Source organism: Strigops habroptila, chromosome 10, assembly GCF_004027225.2.
Source record: "Strigops habroptila isolate Jane chromosome 10, bStrHab1.2.pri, whole genome shotgun sequence".
NCBI lineage: Eukaryota > Metazoa > Chordata > Aves > Psittaciformes > Psittacidae > Strigops > Strigops habroptila.
The window spans coordinates 27310264-27328597 of record NC_046359.1 but is presented as its reverse complement, the minus strand read 5'-3'; the positions used below and the strand labels follow the sequence as shown (position 1 = coordinate 27328597).

General features: G+C 38.0%; 1 protein-coding gene across 3 annotated transcripts in view; it reads left to right on the top strand.

Annotated features, from left to right (window-relative positions):
• RBKS (ribokinase) overlaps nt 1-18334 on the top strand; it is a 70491-nt gene that overhangs the window by 2689 nt on the left and 49468 nt on the right. For 2 of the 3 annotated variants that reach the window (XM_030499070.1, XM_030499069.1), the window contains exon 2: nt 16472-16604. In XM_030499070.1, coding sequence (XP_030354930.1) covers nt 16472-16604 — 133 coding nt within the window. Of the gene's footprint in view, nt 1-12195; nt 12285-16471; nt 16605-18334 lie in introns of those variants that run through there. The other variant, XM_030499071.1, reaches the window with a different exon arrangement.

Here is an 18334-nt window from a genome sequence, read left to right as displayed (position 1 = left end):
ATGTGCCTGGGTGGAGAGCAAAGCTACGAAATAGGGAACGATAAGCCATTTTTATTAAATGTGGTAAAACCTGCCAGATTAGGATTAGGATTGATGCTAGGAGGGTATCTCCTGATTGTCTTTATATCTGGGATTTAGAGGGGGCTCTATATTCTAGGTTTAGAGCCTGTTCATTTCAGGTTCATTTCAGCCAAGATAAAAGAGCATCAGGTTTTTGCAAGTTTGTCTGTCGTTTATGCTGATGTTTCATCCTGTAAAAGACATGGACAGCATGTTAAATGCCTGATATCACCTGTTTGGAGGAGACCGAGTAAACTAAATTAGGACTAAAAGTCATGCAAAGGAGGTCAGGACACATTGTGTTTGATAGGCATATTCAGCACTTGACACTAAAGCCTGTCTTTCCTAGAAGACAGTCATATTGATTGAGACTCTGCCAGAGCTTGACAGTGCTCTGTTGTAACTTGAACTGACAAAATATTAAGCCGGCCCTGTAGAATACAATCTTGCCCCTCTGGAAAGCTAGAAGCTCAGAGTGGCAGACATGAAGTGGTACCAAGAATCAGAAAGATAAGCTTCAAGCTACCATTGGCCATGTGGTAGCCAGATTCACCACTAAATAATAATAAAAAAACCCAGTTAGCACATAATGATTTTCCTCAATAGAGTAAATTAATGATTCAAAGAAGCATAACCTTGGTGTGAATTGGAAATGTGAAACTTGAAATTTACTCTGTCTTGTGTAATGACTGAGATAGAAAAGGACAGGGGCCTTCTGTGACAGGCAGTATTCAGATATAATTTTGAGAAATAATCAAATTCAGAAGAAAGGGTAGTCTGCCTTAAAATTCATTTAAAGGGAAGGGGCCCAGTGGTTTGCTTTTAAAATACTGTTCTCATTGGAAATTCTTTTCTCATTGTCCTGTAGCGCTGCAGTGGCAGAATGTGGGTTTTCTAAAGTGAATTTAGTATAATCAAAACAACCTCACGTACATACATGCAGTAAACCACACTCTTTTGGCTTAATAGGACCAGGAACAAAACATATTTGTGGTCAAAATCACAATCAACACTTCACTGGCAATAGCAGGCAATAGTAGTAGAAAACAAAAACAGCATTATTGTATATGATCTAGATACCAAACCAGACGGGTACCATCCATAGTATTATTTAAATAGTTTCTGCGCTGACTCATATTTGCAGACTGGTCGTGGCATTGGCATTTTAATTCATATTAAATCAGGACAAGACTAAACATATAAACCAATGAGAGTCAGACATACTAAAACAATTAGAATAAACAGGAGAAACTTTGGCATGGCAATTGAAAACAGCAGAAGCAAAGAACAAAATGTAAATGGAAAAACGGTGTTTGGATAGTCACAACAACAACAGTTTTTCAGTTTAACTCAAGGGAATGAGACCACAGCCTGAATACTGTAAAACTGTGTTTGTTAGGATGTTCAAAATTTGAAGTCTTAGTTTTCTGTATAGCTCTTTCCTTCCCTTAGGTTGCTTCATACCCTGTAGGGAGGATAACTAAAAGTAATGCTTCCAGTCCCCTGTTGTAACAACTGTTGTTAAGAGTCATTACAAGTACTAGACTGATTGACTGAAAGCATTTAGCAAGAGAAGAAAGGCATAGCAGAGAAAACATTGAGCTATGAAATAGTATGTTGCTAGACTGGAGTGGACAGTGATGACAAATGCACATCTAGAACTAACGTCCCAGAGCAGCCTGATGGACACATCAAATCTTCAAAGCATAATCTTTGCCTGTGGAAAATGGCAAAGGTATCTCCATTTGTGAGATTCTACATGTTCCTCTTAAGTCTCTAGTTTTGGTTATTGTCAGCTCAATGGTTCATTGGAAATGTCCATGATCCAAAGCTATGTCTGTACTTTCCTTTTTTAAAGTGAAGTGTTTGGGTCAATAATTTCAGGCTTCTTTTCTGGGAATAGGGAAAGGAATTTTCTTACACTTCTTTTGAGTGAGCAGAGAAAGCCTCACGTTTGACTTCATTTTCTTTGCTTTGTTTTGAGGTCTTTCACATGTGTTCTCATTTCTACCATTTCTCATGCATGCATAGTCACCAAGTTTTAATGTTTTTTTCTTGCTTTAATGTTTTTTTTCTGCTCTTCAGCTTCTCCTAGCAGCAAAGTGTTCTAGAATCCTTCAAATCCATTTGTGTTTTTGTTTTTATCTGTAATGCTTCCCCTGCAGCAGCCACTCCTTATTCTAGTCAATCTGCCATTGCCAGCAGCATGGGAAAGCACAACTGTGAAGGAATACAAGCTTAGTCCAGTTGAGGAAATTAATCTTTTGGATCCAGAGAAAGGCATCGAGGCATGAGAGAATGTGTCATCTGTGAATTGTTTCATTTATGTAATAGTGAAAAATCTGGGCTTGATTTCAGAGCCAGTACTATTCCCTCGTCTTCCTCTCTGACCTAGCAAAGTTTGGGTGTATAGCAAGTGAAAGATGCACAGGCTCAGTGTTTTGTTGTTCTACCCTGATTTTAGAGGACCTAAATGTGGTTTAGAGAAACTCCCCTTTGCCTTCTACTGCCTGGCAGGCAGAAAGCTGTATCTCAGGGGCCCAAAAAGAAAAATGGGGTAAAAATCAAGTGAATTAAATCCTCAGTAATGGAATTCAGTAAGAAAATTGAGTTCTGTTTGTATACAGCTTTCAAATATCTGTAGTGGCCCAGGCACTGCTCATTTGATGTGGGCCTGATCCAAGCTCACTCATTTCAAAAGAAGCTTTTCACTGCTGTAATCTCATTAAATTGTTGTCCCTCCACTAAATCTGAGTTTGGTCACAAAACAAGTGATCAATTTATTTCAGGGTGAGACACAGCTCTAGCGTGTTAAAAGTATTTGGTGTTGTACTTCAAACCTAAAAAGCTTCCAGCAAAATTCCTCCAACAAAAAGGGACAAAATATTGAAGAGGGAAAAAGGAGAGAAAATGTCTGTTTGGGTATTCTTAAATTGACACAAAATAACTAGGGCAAGGGCACTAAAGACTTTTTTAACCCATTACAAGACCTGTATTTGCAACCAAGGTTATGAAAGCGAGAAACAGTGCACCATTAATCCCAGCTGGCACTTTCTGAAAGAAACTGCTGTTTGTGCAAAAGAGGATGCTGTGGTCCTCTCTGAGAAGGACTGGTGGTGCTGGAACACCTGCTCTTTGGCTCTTATCCATGAAAACTTTTTTCTCCTCTTCCTAAATGGAAATGTGGAAGTTTTAAAAGTCTTGGGAAATATGAATGTGAAACTGGTCACACAATGTCTTTTAACTGAAGCACAACAAAAGTGTTAGTTTCTGAATTCTATTTAATTGAATCCTCTCTGCCCTTTCATTTGGTGTCTTCATTTTGTGTTCTAAACTACTATATACTTTAATTAGGCACTGTCTTTCCTTCCAGAAACAATTCCATTTCAGCAATAACTAATATGACTCTTGTTTTTTAGACTTGTTTATCTAGTTCAGTTTTAATAACATGTATTTAGTAGTGCTTTTGAGCTAAAGAATAGCCCTTCTGGTACTACAGTCAGGCCTGTACTAAATGAATGTCATAGCTGAAGTAATTTCTTTGGCTTCCCAGTAACCAAGAGAGCAGCAGTCTTTGTCCTACTGTGCATTTGGAAAACATTTTGGAGTTGCAGGAGTGGAAGAAGGGCAGTTTGCTTTGTGAGAAGATGGGAAAAAGGTAAAGATGAATTGGAGAGAGGTATTAAAAAGGATAAAAATAGGAAAGAGCATACGTAGGAAAGACATAAGGTTTTACTGCGGAAAGTGTGAAGAGTCTGTGGAATTGAGGTTGAGATAAAAGGCAGGGAAACTACAACCTTGAGAGTGACAGCTCCTCAGCTATCCAGAGGCCCCCTGTTTTTCTGCTTCTCTGTGCCAGCTCTGGGTGTCTGCTTGTTTTCTGCAGTTTTCTCACATGACTGCATGGCAAGGTTCAGGGAAAAGCTCTGTAGTAGTCCTGCTATCTTCGCCTAGCACCAGCATTTTGGAAGATATGGCACGCAGTAAGTCCTCTGTTACCTCCTCCCTCCCATGAATGAGTTCCCAGCTGTCTGCTTCTGTTTCTACCAGCTGCAATGTCTGGTCTAAGTTTGTAAATTGCTTTGAGATGCTTCAAGATGAAAAGTTCTACTTAAGTGAGATCATTATCACCTTCTACATTTCTCCACTCCCTGTTCTCAGCTTAAGCTTCTTGTCTCATCTCAACTTGGGGTCCCGCACACTGCTCAACATTCCCAGCTCACAGCAGCACAAAGCTTACACAGAAATTTCAACTTCCAGTGCCTGAGTTGTTTGACGCCTCTCAGAGTACTTCAGAACTGAAGGTTAAATATATGTATTTTCCTGAGCCAATGCCAGAATACTTAGCACTTGCCACACTGAGATCGTACTTCTGCATTTGCGTCTGACTTCGTGTTATTTTGTGTGCTTGAAGAGACTGTATAGTTCTCTTCCTCCCACTTCTGAAGTACTTACTCATTCTAGGAAGCATTCCAGCTACGATGTTGTTCTGTGATCCTACACTGTATTCCTATAGCCATACTTTGTTCATGTCCTTGTGGTTAAACTGTAAGCCTGTCAGGGCAGGGATTTCACTCCTGTCTGGTGCGGTGAACTTATGGAGGAGAACCCTGACAGGAGTTCAGAGGGCTCTCTTTGTTCAAAGACTCAGAGGTGGTAATATGGTGTTTGGACAGGAGAACCCCTTCGCTGTTCAGCTGCACATCTAGCTGTTGTCTTCATCTTCCATATTTTAAGTGACTAGTAAGAGAGTTTTTTCAGTCTGTAGTATCTGTGTGTGTTTATTCCCAATGTCATTCACATTCCAGTGAAATTTTCCTTTTTCCTATGAAAGTGAGGTCATCTTAAACCTGTGTTTATGATTCTGCAGTCATTTCCATGGCAGTAGACTATGATATCATCAGTGGAGGATTATGCCTTTCCTATGTGTGTTAGCAATTAAAAATTATGGTTTGTGAGATAAAACTAGTGTTTACCAAGCTTTTAGGTTTAGTCCATATGAGGCTGGGAAACTATTGCTTAATTCTCTAGAGTGTTCACTTGGGTAATGGAGTAAATGAATCCAGAAACATTTTGATCGTGGCAGGTGATAAGTTTTTGAGGATATATTTTCCTAATGGGAGAAGAAAATCAGCTACTCCGTCTTGTGTTCTCTTGCCTGGCAAAGAGCACTTGTCCGAAGCACCATGGTACTCCTTATTGTTTTGTTATTCAGAGCTTCTTAAATGCTTGACTTAAAGAATCACAATTTTCTAGTCTCATTAGAGTGGCATTTTCCCCCTTTGGAGGTCAGTCAGCTATTATACGCTACCCACAAAAATCAAACCATGCAGTTATCGGACTTTTCATCTTTTTAATGGGTGGCCTATTTGCCAGCTATCTGGAGCTGAATCTCTTTGTTGAACCTTCGTGAGTATGTACATGCTTTCTCAGGGGTTGGTGACAGCAGAGACCAGTTTCAACACTGTGACAGCAAAAGAAAATTCATTCATTTAAAATGTAGTATCTGGTGTTAGAACAGTTGCTAGTTCTACAAGATGAAAATGCTGGATCCAGAACACAGTTTATTTCATCCTTTCAAATACTGAAGAGTGTTTCAGCCAAGGAAGTAGACTTTTCTAAACAAGAGTGAAGACAAAGGAAAAAGAGATTAGATAAAAGTTCACAGAGTAAGAGTATCATCAGTCTGTTGCAACATGAGACAGAATTTGTGGACGCTTTTTGGTAATGTAGTTTAATTACAGAAATAACACTACACCTGTGCACATTTCAGCCTGTCTGCTTTTCCACAGAACTGAACTCTCACAAATATCTGTTTAAAAAATCATTATATGAGGAAAAAAATCTCGAAATGGTGTGCCCTGTATACATACAAGACTTGCATGTGTCCAGTTCCAAAGAAAGTCTAGGGTGGGGAAAGGTTCTTCCTGAAATCATTACCAGGTTAGTGACTACAGTAGAAAGCAGTTCCTTTCCCCATTGACATTCATGGAAATGGAACCAGGCTGGAATGGAACAAAAGACAGACAGAATTACTGTGTGTAGTTTTGGGAGAGTGGGATTACTCCTGCTGTAACAGACTTAGCCCAGATTTGCTGAGCATACAGTCAGGTGGTGTTACAGCAGCCTCCTGAGCATGAAGTTTCCCATCATTCTGCATTCCTGCTGAGGCTTTATCTGTCTCTAGAAAACCCAGAGTAATACTTCTGAAGAAAATGGGAAGTCAGGAAGTACTAACATTATGATCAGGGAAGAGGCTGTTAGCATAAAAGCTTATTTACCAATTGTCCATTACCAACATCAGGAGTTAGGGGGTGCGTGTCCGTTTCTGCTACAGAAAGATGCAATTTTATCTCAGCAATGCACTTTAGCGTATGGCAATTGCTTCATGTTGTAACACCCCACTTTACAGGTTGCCTTTTGCTTTCTGTCAGGTTCTTTGACATCTGGGCAGTTCCAAGCAAATAGCATGAAAACCAGCAATACACTGCTTGTTGTCAGTACTTCAGGATATTCCTTGGGCTTCTACTGTATCCCAGTGATACAGGTTGCATAACATGTTGTGTTATGAAAGTATCTATATTTTCTAGCCCCAGTGAATACTCTTTTATCATAAAACTCCCATGTCTTTTTATTGTTTTGGTTATCATCCCTGCTATTACTGGAAACTCTTTTTGACTATTTAAAATAAAACATCTCTTGCCTTTTCAGTCTGGAGGCATTTGACATACCAGATTCACCACAGTCAAAGGGGAAATTCTCTAAAGGAACTCCTTTGAAAATACTTCTCACAATAAACACTTGTTAGGAACTATATTTTAACACTCAACACTGAGAATATTGTATTTTTCTCCCCCTTTATGAGCCACAGAATGATATGAGTAATAGTTCTGTCTTGTGAATGAATTATTTACTGGCTGTACTGTTAATGGAAATAGCCATTTTCCTAGATGCACTTCTAGACATAAATATTTTTGGGTGAATTTTAGTACTCCTGACAGTAAAGAGCTGCTGGCACAAATCAAAAGCTGCAATAAAAATCGTCCAGAGTCAATCGTAACAAATTTGTGTAAAAACACTCTGGGCAGGCATATATATCATGTTGCCTCTAGGAGCTGTCTGAGCTGTTCTTTCCATAGGAGTCTACCAGTAAGGTTTTGTTTGCTTGTTTTATATGGCTTCACTTGTTAGCCCCTATATCAAGCTGCAGTAGGTTATTTGATGCTGACATCCTGGTTCCTTTCAAGCCTAGAATCATATGCTTTGAGCCTGAAGAAAAATACAAGATTATTTTTCACTAGTATGTTGCATAAGTGGGTGCAGCTTTATAGAACAGGTTGATCTTTGTGACAACTAATTATAAAATAAGAAGGTGGTAATGTTCCTGAATATATCAGTCATGTGCTCTCTTCTGGATTTCATTATTTCTTCTTTCCATTTCTGACTTCAGTGCATTTTTTCTCCTTTTTTCCTGTACTAGATCAATAGCATGTCATCCCTGAACCATCTATGATTACCCCTTATTTGTCTTCACCTCTTCTTGTTATCTTTCTGTATCACGTTGTTACAGTGAACTTCTTTTCTGTACTGCTCTTTTTCTGCCTCTCATCTTTCAAATAACTTCTGCTTACAAACAGTCATAATTGCCTTTCACTAATTTATTCCATCCATCACTTGCTGTACTTCCTATCATTTTTCAGATCCCTGTTTATACAAAATGCATAAACTTCAATAGTATAAACAGCAGAAAGAAAAAAACATATTGGTCAGAGCTGAAAATAAACGATAGGCAGATCACGTTCAGAACTCACATGGGAAGACAGGCATTTTCCATGTTCTCAGCTGTAACAAGAGTGAATATGCCTGCCTTCTTCTGTCTGAACCTGTTTTATTCATTGGGAATATCCTGTTGTTCAATCTTTTTTAAATTTCTTTTCCTTTCCCCTCTCCCCCTTCTTACCCACCATCTCACCCCTCAACACCCCCCCTGAAAGAACAAAGTAAGATATGACCTGCTGGGAAAAGGCAGTTGGTGGTTTTGCTGGAGCTTGTAGTGCTCCATATAGAGGCAGCAAAAATGAGCAGATTTTTCTTCAGTTTTCATTCCCTGTTGCTCATTAAATTCTGGGCACTAATGGACATTTGAGAGTTGTCCATCAACAGTCATCACAAGCCACCGCTATACAGAATTACACCTTTCTGATATTCAGGGATCTACCTTTTCCAAGAGAACTTAAATTGTGAAAAAGATGAAGGTACTTACCTAGAGGAGATTCCTACCTGTCATAGCAGAGTTAACCTTGGCCAGCAAAGCCCAGGCACCCCCATGCACATTCTTATCTTTGCCCCACAAACCTTAATGTTATTGTAATCCAAGATTTTAGTAGATGCCTTCATAATTAGTTTGAATTTAGATAAAGTTGGTTTTGGTTTCTTTTTTGTTTTTGTTTTTTTTTTAAATCAGCGAATCAAAGGTATAATATTTTCAAAGTGAAAACATGTCTAGTGAAAACACTGGAAAGTTAACCCTAACATGGTCAGGCAGTTGGACTGGATGATGGTTGTAGGTCCTTTCCAACAGAACTATTCTATTCTACTTCAGTCTAGTCTGGTCAATTCCATTCCATCCTATCTTCATATTAAGTTTAGATATATTGATTACTTTCATTATCTGTGATACACTGAGTAAGTATCAGTAAACTAAGTATTATTTGGGTTATACTTTACATGTGTGATCCATATGGATTCTGTAGGAAGCACCATGCTTACCAACTTGATGAAAAATGTACTTGTCAAAATTATTGTTTTGGGTACTAGCTTTTACAGCAACATCTTGTTGAAGAAAATTATCAATGTTTGGACTGGACTGTACTTATCTTGATGACATGTAGTGAGAACACATCTATGATACCACTCTTAATATTACAGTTTATAAAGTACAATATGCTTGTGTGCAAAATGCCAATACTTAAGGGGGATGGGGGATGTCCTCCTTTGTTTTTTACCTGGAAAAGACTGACAACAAGAATTGTAGGGGGGGGTCAGTAGGTGCCCTCTTTTCTTCATGATAGTAAAGCAGAAGCACAGATTACTTTGTTGATTTACCAGTATATAAAAAATCATGATGACATGAGAAAGGGCCCTGTAGCCTATCCACTCAACCGTACTATTTCCACTTTGTTCATTGTTGCCTGATAAATCCTTTCTTTAAGAGGTAGAGAATAGATTAATGTACACATATGTCTTGTTTATCTTAATCTGTCCTTGGGCATGTGAAGATCACTCTTTGCTTGGTCTCAAAGGTTGCTTTGTTTTGTGTTGGTTTTTCTGCTTTAGCCCTGGTACTTCATCATGATACAACGTTCTGTTTGGCATAGGAACCGTAGGCAGCCTTCTTCAGTGCTCGGTGAGCACAGCATGTTTCAACGGCAGTCTGTTCTAATATTGCCATCAGATTGCCTTGAAAATAATTATGTAACTGCAGTTCCAAAAATAATGTAATCGAGAGACATCAATGAAGAACGACGTGGGAGGCAAATAAAGTTAGAGAGTAGCAATTTTGAAAATTTCCACAATCTTTCTTAAATACAAAGCAGATGTTTGGTAAGAGTGATGGAACGTTTGCTGAGACTTAAATATCTGAAGATAGATTCATATTTGTTTGTGTTTTTGTAATCTCTTTAGAGCTTTGAGTTCAGAATTAAACATTCCATAGATGATGAATCGTGCCCACCTTTTCCCAAAATTTAACTGCTGGTGATGTGAGGAAATATTACAGGTTTGGTTTTCTATGAGAAAACTTTTTACTTATGGCAATTTGTCAGAGTGATAATTTCTTTGTGTTGAAGGTTTCATACTCCTACCATAATTTAGGAATTTTGATCTCTTGGTGATACTGTCATTTCAGTAAGGTGCAGTGCAGTGAGCTATCATAAGTGCTTCAGGACATTCATTTGAATGCCTTCTTGTTTATTTCATCTTTTAATATCTAAGGGCATAAAACTTGTTTCTGTGAATAGGGTCAACAAAAATGTTGACTGCAGTTCTTGATGAGCTGTGGACGTCTGTTCTCATTCTACATGTTATGGATTTCAGTCTTTTTAAATTGAGGTTGCGATTGCATATCTAAGAAAATAGAGACTCCTGTGGCCCTCCTACCTGTACTTGCAGCCATTCATTTCATTTTCTCCCTTGCTGGAAATTTTTACCATTTGTTTCAGTTCAGGTTTTATCCATTCAGTAATGAGATGTACAAAACACTTTGTCTTTTAAAATATGTATATATTTGTGTTTCATAAAACACATATTTTCGCTGATGGCAAAACTGATTGAAAAGATTCCTGCTGCTCTGCACCAATTCATCATTCGCTTGTTTGTGTTGTGGTAACAAACTGTTTATCATGTAAAATCAAACAGATTTAAAAAACCAACTCTGAATGGATGATGGGGTAAAGGTGTGCATCTCACTCTGCCACTGTGCTTCAGCACTGTCCTGCAAAGAGACCCCTCTTTAAGCATCAATTGTTTTGCCTGGTACCAGTTTGGGTAGTGTTTCTACACTGTTCTTTACTGGGGCTAGAGAGAGAACCCAGACCATCCAACAGCCAAGCAATAACCAGTTATTTGAATTGTATGAAAAGTTTTTGGTTTTTTTTAAAGAAAAACTTGGCATGTTCAGGGACATAGGGGGAAGGAAAAAATAGAGATTTTCTATGATTTCTTATTGTCTTGTAACTTTTTTTTTCAGTCACTAAAGATCTAAGAACCTAGAACCGGGTAGCCCCATACTTAAACCAAGCTGTAGTTAACTAAATTCCTGAGGTAGTCTCTTTATAAATCTTGGATATTTTCTACCTTCCAATAAGATGTTTTAGTGGATTATTAAAAGGGATGCAAGCATCTACGAGCCAAGAACATCAGATTTGGAAAAGAATCGTGGTCTTTTTGTCTCCATGTTATGGATATTTTCCCATAGCACATGTTCCAGTCTTTAGAAATTAAGCTAGACAAAACAGACCAAGGCTAAACCAAAATATTAAGCCAGATTCAAAAGAGGTCTAAGATTTTTTTTTCACCACAATATTGTGCTAATATTCTTCGTTAGAGGCAAGAACTGTTCCCTCCTTTATTTGTTCAGTTCTGAGAATCATGAAAGCCCAGTAAATTGTGTGTACTAGACAGTGGCTAGTTACACCTACTCTAATCTCCCAGGGATTTTCCCCTTTCCAGGGAATTCCCAAGAGGGCAGAAAGAGCCGGTTTTGTTCAGTGATTCAAAGAGAGCAGAATCAAAGCTAAATTCTAGACCTTTACATTATTTTCCTTTTCCTTAAGATACTTTTAAATGTGGCATTTCTGCTACTATTTTGATAGTATTCCTTTCTTCAGGAATAAAAAACCAAGTCTGAGCATTTCTCCTGATACCATATAAATGACAGTCACCTCAGATAATGTACAAATTCTCTTCTCTTCTCTTCTGAGTTGCCCGATGAGAGTATTGTTTTCTTTTTTTTAAGAGAAAAATATTTATGTACTTGTCTGTTTTCCTTTCTCATGCACATGTCATTTCTCAGGAACATACTGATACTTCATACTTTTCTCCAATATGTTTAATGATCTCAGTATATTGGACTACTTAGTTAAGCCTTAGTTACATGGCATTCAGTGTTTTCAACATACAAAGTAATATCAAGTCAAAGTTTCTAGACGGGCTTAGGGCAGTCTGGCTGCACTGCTGCCACCAAGGGCACTCCTGCTCCTCCCCTCACTCACCTTCTTCTAAGTCCTGCAATTCTGGCGCACCCTGGCTGCTGTACACTAAGTTGGACCAATTTGCTGATCCAAATTAAAACTATCCTCTGAGCAAAAAAAATACTTCGAATTAGGAAGCTCTGTGACCAATAAAAGCAATGCAAGAGAAACAGCGCAAAAATGCTGCTGAGGGGAGGGCGAGGCTTTATGTCAGCTTAAGATAATAAATAATACATCTTTGTAGTACTTTAATATGTTGAAAACAGTGAACAGACACTGGTTAAGTGTCAAGAATTGGAAGCAAACCATGATTAATTTCAGTATTAATTTATGCAAATGCTGCAGGTATACATCTCTTCCTTTCCCCTTCTTTTTTCTTCAGACTTTCTATCTCTGAATATGATCTAGTCACTGCTTAGATGGGAACTTTTCAAGAAAACCCAGAATACCAGGAAGAGTGGCATTAATGACTCAGTAAGTTACACATTCACCTCTGATTCAGTGCTTCAACACGGTGGTAAAGGTTCTGCTCTGTTTCTAATGCCATCCTTTGGAAGAGTTGTCTGTCTAAAAAGACAACGCTGCTCAGCAATCACCTCTAAAGGAACTCATGGTACATACTTATTGGAAGAGAGGGTTGAAGTTACTACAGTGGTGAAATTCTAATGCATGTGCTTTTATTCATCTCAAACCTCTGAAACATAAGTTGCTGTAAGATTTTTCATTTCCCATGAACAAATGTGAGCAGCATTGCTGTGTGCATTACATTTAAATATTGTTTTGTAGAAACTCAGTTGAAATACTGAGTGATTCTATTCCTTCCTTTGTAATGTCCAAAGTATTTCAGGATGCTTCAGCCTGAACTTTCCTCTATAAATATGATTCAGTAGTATGGTGCACGATTTGCAAAACATTACATAGTAATTTTATTTCACATCAGTAAGTGTTGGGGGTTTTCAAGTTTAGTTCCTGGTTGTTCATAAGACCTGAAAGCTCAATATCCTTTGAACCAATTATTCTCTCAAGGCTGAGCAGAAATTATCACATAAGCAAAGAGCAGTCCGTTTGATAGCAACTTATATTAGGTTTATCAGCTCAGTGTTTTCAAATGACGTCAAAGTTGTAAATGGCTTTACAAAACATTTTTGTAACAGTTCTGAAAGCCCATGTGACAGTTTTTCTAATTAACTTATTTAGCCTAGTTTTGGAGTAACATTAGCTGTTTCATCATTTTTAGGCTATTTTGAGTATTATTTGTGGCACCATTAATAAGCCAAGAATTTATAGGGTTCCTTAATCATACAGATTACTCATCATTGCCTGCTCATAACAGAAGCCTGAAATGCTCATTAACATTCTCTGATGTGAATCAAAAGTTAGTAGAGTTGCACAACAAAATAACAAGAGAATAGTATTATATTAGCAAAAAATAAGAATCTGGAACACCGGTTTCAGTGAAAATGAAGCCTCCAGACTTACCTGTAGATCAATACTCTAAATTTGTTTAATATGGGAAATAAAAATAGGCTTCTGAAATGGAGAATTGGAGAATTGGTCTGAAAGGATTGGCGGTCATGCCTGAAATGTAATAAGGGGAGGGTTTGTTTACAGTGAGCTACAGGGACCTGCTGTCTGGTCTTGCCTAGTCTGTTAGCCTATTTTTAAAATTGGCTAATTAGAAATCACTGTTCCAACTTGATCCTTTGCCCTTTGCCTTGTACCTTTCCATCAAAACAATAAAAAAGGTCATCTCCCCATCTTCAACAGGCTGTTTGATTCCCACAGGCAGTTGTTGCGCCATGCTGCTTGAAACATTGAGGCCCAGATTCTCATCTCACCAAGCCCGTTTTTTCACCAGCGCAATTATGATGCTTCCATTGGAGTTGCATGTTGACGCCAACATAACTGAGACAAGAGTTAAGTCATGGTCTGGTTACTGTTAAAACAAGAATATATATGGTTGTATGTACTTCTTGAGAATGCGTATGAACTCAGCACAGCTCTATTAGCAGATGTCTGCCGGGATGTCGTAATTGTTAATCTTTGTCTAAAAATATATTAGCTTTTTGTGGAAACAAATTCTATTTAGAATAAGCTATAATCTCTGAAAAGCACCCTGAGGAAGGAAAATGAATTGAGACTTGATACCATTTTCATACTGCAGAATTTAAATGAGAAGACAGCGTGAGCTAGTGGATTGAGCTGATCTCTATTTTTGGTTTTGCCACTGGCTTCTTGGCTGACCCAAGGCACAAAAAGGCAAATGACTTGCCTAAGTTTCACGCCCACAAAGTTGGAATAATGATTTTGTTCTGCTTTTTAAAGTGTAGCGAGATCTGTGGATGAAAGGGATTATACAAGAGCTGCTATTACTATTTCTTACCAAGCCTGGGTGAAACAACTATTCCTTACTGAATGGCACATGATCTTAGAAGTATGCATGCAGTACCCTGGCACTAGCCAAAGAGGAGGTTCCTCAGCTGAGTCTTGTGGCCTTCATTCTCTGGTCCACAACTATCAGTGCTTTGTCTTCCAATGGTGAAAATAGCTATAAATTATAGATGTTACCATTAATCAGCATTATTTATCTACACTCATTAAACCTTGCTCCTTGAAACCTTATAGTCACTCAGTTGTGAGCAGCCTGCCAGATGCTGCTGTGGGTAGTTTAAACTTAGCAATCCTTTCCATGTATAAGGTACCTATAAGTATGCTTCTAAAAGGCTGTTGCATTTTTATTTAAAATGGTTTAAGCATTTCCCAACAGAATGTTCCTAGCTCTGCTTCTCTCGAAACAAAGTGAGTGCCATTAGCTGTATGTGTGAGTCTTTTGGGGTTTCTTTGTGGTCACCCACGTGAAATACACCTGCTGGCTGGATACCACACCCTCACACTAAAATCTGGGGTGCTCTGTTAGTGAGCATCCTTACTTAGAGACTGCATCCCCACCTGCATCTCTCCAGAAACTGTAACTACTGATGAAGCACAGACCCCTAACTCCTTCAAAGCAAAAATCTTAATTTCTGGGAGTTCAGGACTTCTTTGGGTTTGCTAGTTTGATTTTAGGTTTTCTTGATTTCCTAATGATCCTAAACCTTTGGACTGATGGATGCTGAAATGGAAAATTAGTAGCGAAAAAAATGTTTTCTTTTTCCTGAGAATTTTCAGTATATCAGGCTGTGCATTGTCATTAATTCAGAAGATTTTATGAACTCCAGTATGCCTCAGAAGTTGCAGCATAAACTCGAAAAGTAATCTACACGTATTCTTCACATCCTTTTCAAAGAGTACTCTAGTGATTTGCTAGTGCAGAAGCATGTCACTTTTTTCAGAACTGGAGGGCTGGCAACTTTGAAGCTGTTGTAAGATTTATTGGTAAAATACTGTTATAAATTAACAAACAGAGCTGAAGTTAATCTCTTCCTCATTAGGGCACATTCCTCTGTGTACCTTCAGATTCCCCTTCCCCACTTTTCTTTCCTGCAGACTTTTGGAAACCTGTCTGACCTGTCATTGACTGAACAGGTTGCTAGTATGTGGTAGGAGGCCCTCCCTCTCCACGTGTTGTGAACTTGTTTGTAGCTTAAGAGATAGAAACAATTACATTTTTAAACTTTGTGCCTGGAATGTATGGCTTGAGGAGGCAGAAATTTTGGTAATCCGAGTGCGGTAAACACAGTTTTGTGTTACATGTTTTAAAACAAGTGACAAAAGTAAGCTAGCCTTTTGCATCTCTTAGTGACATGGCTTGGTGGTGGCCTTGGCAGTGCTGGGAGAATGGTTGGATTTGTCGATCTTGAAGGTCTTTTCCAACTTAGCTGATTCTATTATTCAGAGAAATTCCTCCACATAGTCCGGGTGGTGTCTTTTTTCTTCCTTTCAACTTCTGCTGGAGATAGCAAAGCATCTGGTGGGGTTAACAGAATTACAGTTTTGTTTTCTTTTTTCCAAAATGGGAATTAAACCAGAATACACTCCTGATGGGTCTCCGCTTGTATTAGTGCATCTGATTCTGGGCACCCATCCCCAGAAGGATGTAAATGCAATTGGACTGCGTTCAAGAAAAAGAAAATGCTGAGAAGTTGTAAAGCTTGATTTGTGACAGAAAAACTTAACAAAGGGAAAAGTTAACTACATACAGTGCTCCTGAGTGACAGCAGAGGGGAGGAAGGTTTTGATACCAATCTACAATTTGGAGGGGTGTGAACACCAACAGAGTGAAAAATTACTGAGGGTGGTTCAAGAAGTTATAATTAGATGTAATGAAATTAAATGAACAATATGTAAACTTGAACTAAATGTTACAGTAAAACAACATGAGCAGAGACTATAGATTTATTATTTATCTGCATTGAATTAGCACTGGGGACTCCCAGGCAGGGATCAAGTGCTGCTTTTCCTGCAGAAACATGAAACACGAACAAAAGAAATGCAGTACCTCTCTTGAGAAATAAACAAGAAGCCTGACTGGGTGGCCTATAAGGAATAAACTTAAACTGGTGGGGTGTGGAGTAGAGACCCTAAAAGGTCTTCTGAGTCTTTTTTTGTCTTACTGGCTGGTTGTTGGACCATTTAGGGGTATAAGAATGTAACTCTTATTTTGAAGATGCTTGTTATTTTCAGTCACTAATGCATGTAAATATTGCTTTAAATTGGAATAGCCTGACTACGCGATTGCCAAGATCTGGAGAAACTATCCTTGGACATAAGTTTTTCATTGGTTTTGGTGGGAAAGGAGCCAACCAGTGTGTCCAGTCTGCTCGACTTGGGGCCAAGACCTCACTGATCTGCAAGGTAAGCACCGACTTGCTCTTGGATTACAGCTGAACTAAATGTTTATGCAAATTCCAGTAAACCTTTAGGTGATTTACAGAAAAGTTTCCCGTGGTTTTAGGTTTTCTTTTTTTTTTTTTTTAATCCCTCTCTCATTTTCTTTTCTTTTCCTGATTTCAGCTATAAATTTAAGCATGGAGGAGGCTGTTCTAAGAACACTGCCAGAACCAAAGACTAGTTGGCTAGACATCTGGCAGAAATTGCATATAAAGAAGGATTGCGAAACTTAAGATTGATGTACCATGGAAAAGAGAATGGGAGAGAATTTGAGATGTTCAAAATTCAAGTAATCTTGTTAGCCCCTCCTTTATATGTTCACCAGTGTTACAAAGATCAGGGCTTCTTCAATGACATTCAGGTGCTAGGCACTATAGTCAATCTGAAATTTACTTTGTAAGTGATTAGAAACCAGACACTGACAAGCCAGTAACAGCTTTGAGAAGCAATGTAAAACTTTGTGCTTCAAGAGTTAAATCATTATCTCATTACGTGAGATTAGGATGAGATATTCACATCCAAATTCTAGCACCTTTGCATGCTATGGGATTTTTTTGCCCACTTTTCTGAAACATCTAATATACAGCAGTTCTAAAGGCTGGCTCACAGACCATTGGGCTGATTTAGCTTGGCAGATGCTATATTCTTACAATGATTTTGTTTGATTTTTGTCATTAAATGTTACAAGTTTTGAGTGATCATTACTAAAGTTAAGATCAAATTTTCTCTCTCTGTAGCCTTATTGTCCATCCTGTGCCAACTGTAAATGAAACTTCAAATTGACTGGACATACTTTGTTATTGCCATAGCTGGGGAGGATGCTAAATTTTTTGGATCATTGTCTGTCAGGGATTTTTTGAGAAATACTGGAAACATCTCAAAGAAGCCTTTCTCACTGGTTTCCAATACCATATTTAAGCTAAAGAATGGTAGCTATAAGTCTAAAATACACCTGCAATAATTTCTGTGGATCATTATCACTAGTTGTTCTACAGTGTAGTTTTTTTTATATATATATTTGTTGGCAATGTTTGTGCTTCTGTAATATTGTGTATATTTGATCATCTTTGCATTCAATAACGATCAGATTCAAGAACAAGATGAACTGGCAATGAATTCCCTGCTAACATTTCCTGCTAAATGTTAGCAGGGTTTTTTTCCACTGAAAGTGTGAATTTTGTTTTATTTTTTAATGGTGTAGCCTTTGCTCAGTGCATACATGTTTCTGGAAACATTTGCATTCCTAATAAAATTTAGCAGTTACTATAATTTCTAATTACTTTCCAAAATCGTATTTATGTTATTTCAGTAAAACCCAGTCTTCTTTCTTTCATTCTGATGTGTATTTATTGGAGAAAAGAAACAGCAGAGATTGACTGTTAATATCCATGTTAGTGTTTTGTATTTTTTTTTAGATTTTAAAAATTAATATTTACTTTCTGAATTAAATATGCACTTTGTAGCCTCCCAAAATAGTCTCATCCCATGGCAGTACAGTCTTGTATCTGCATAGGTCAATGGGAAGTAGTATAAAGTTTCTTGCTGAGTAAACTAAGAAGAGTCAGGCAGTAATGAGCCATTACAATTAAGTTATCTTTACTTTAACAAGTCATCATATATATTCAGTGGTTCTTAAAGCCAGATTTCCCCTCACACACACACAGTGCTCAGTAATATGCTTATGTTTTGGTCAT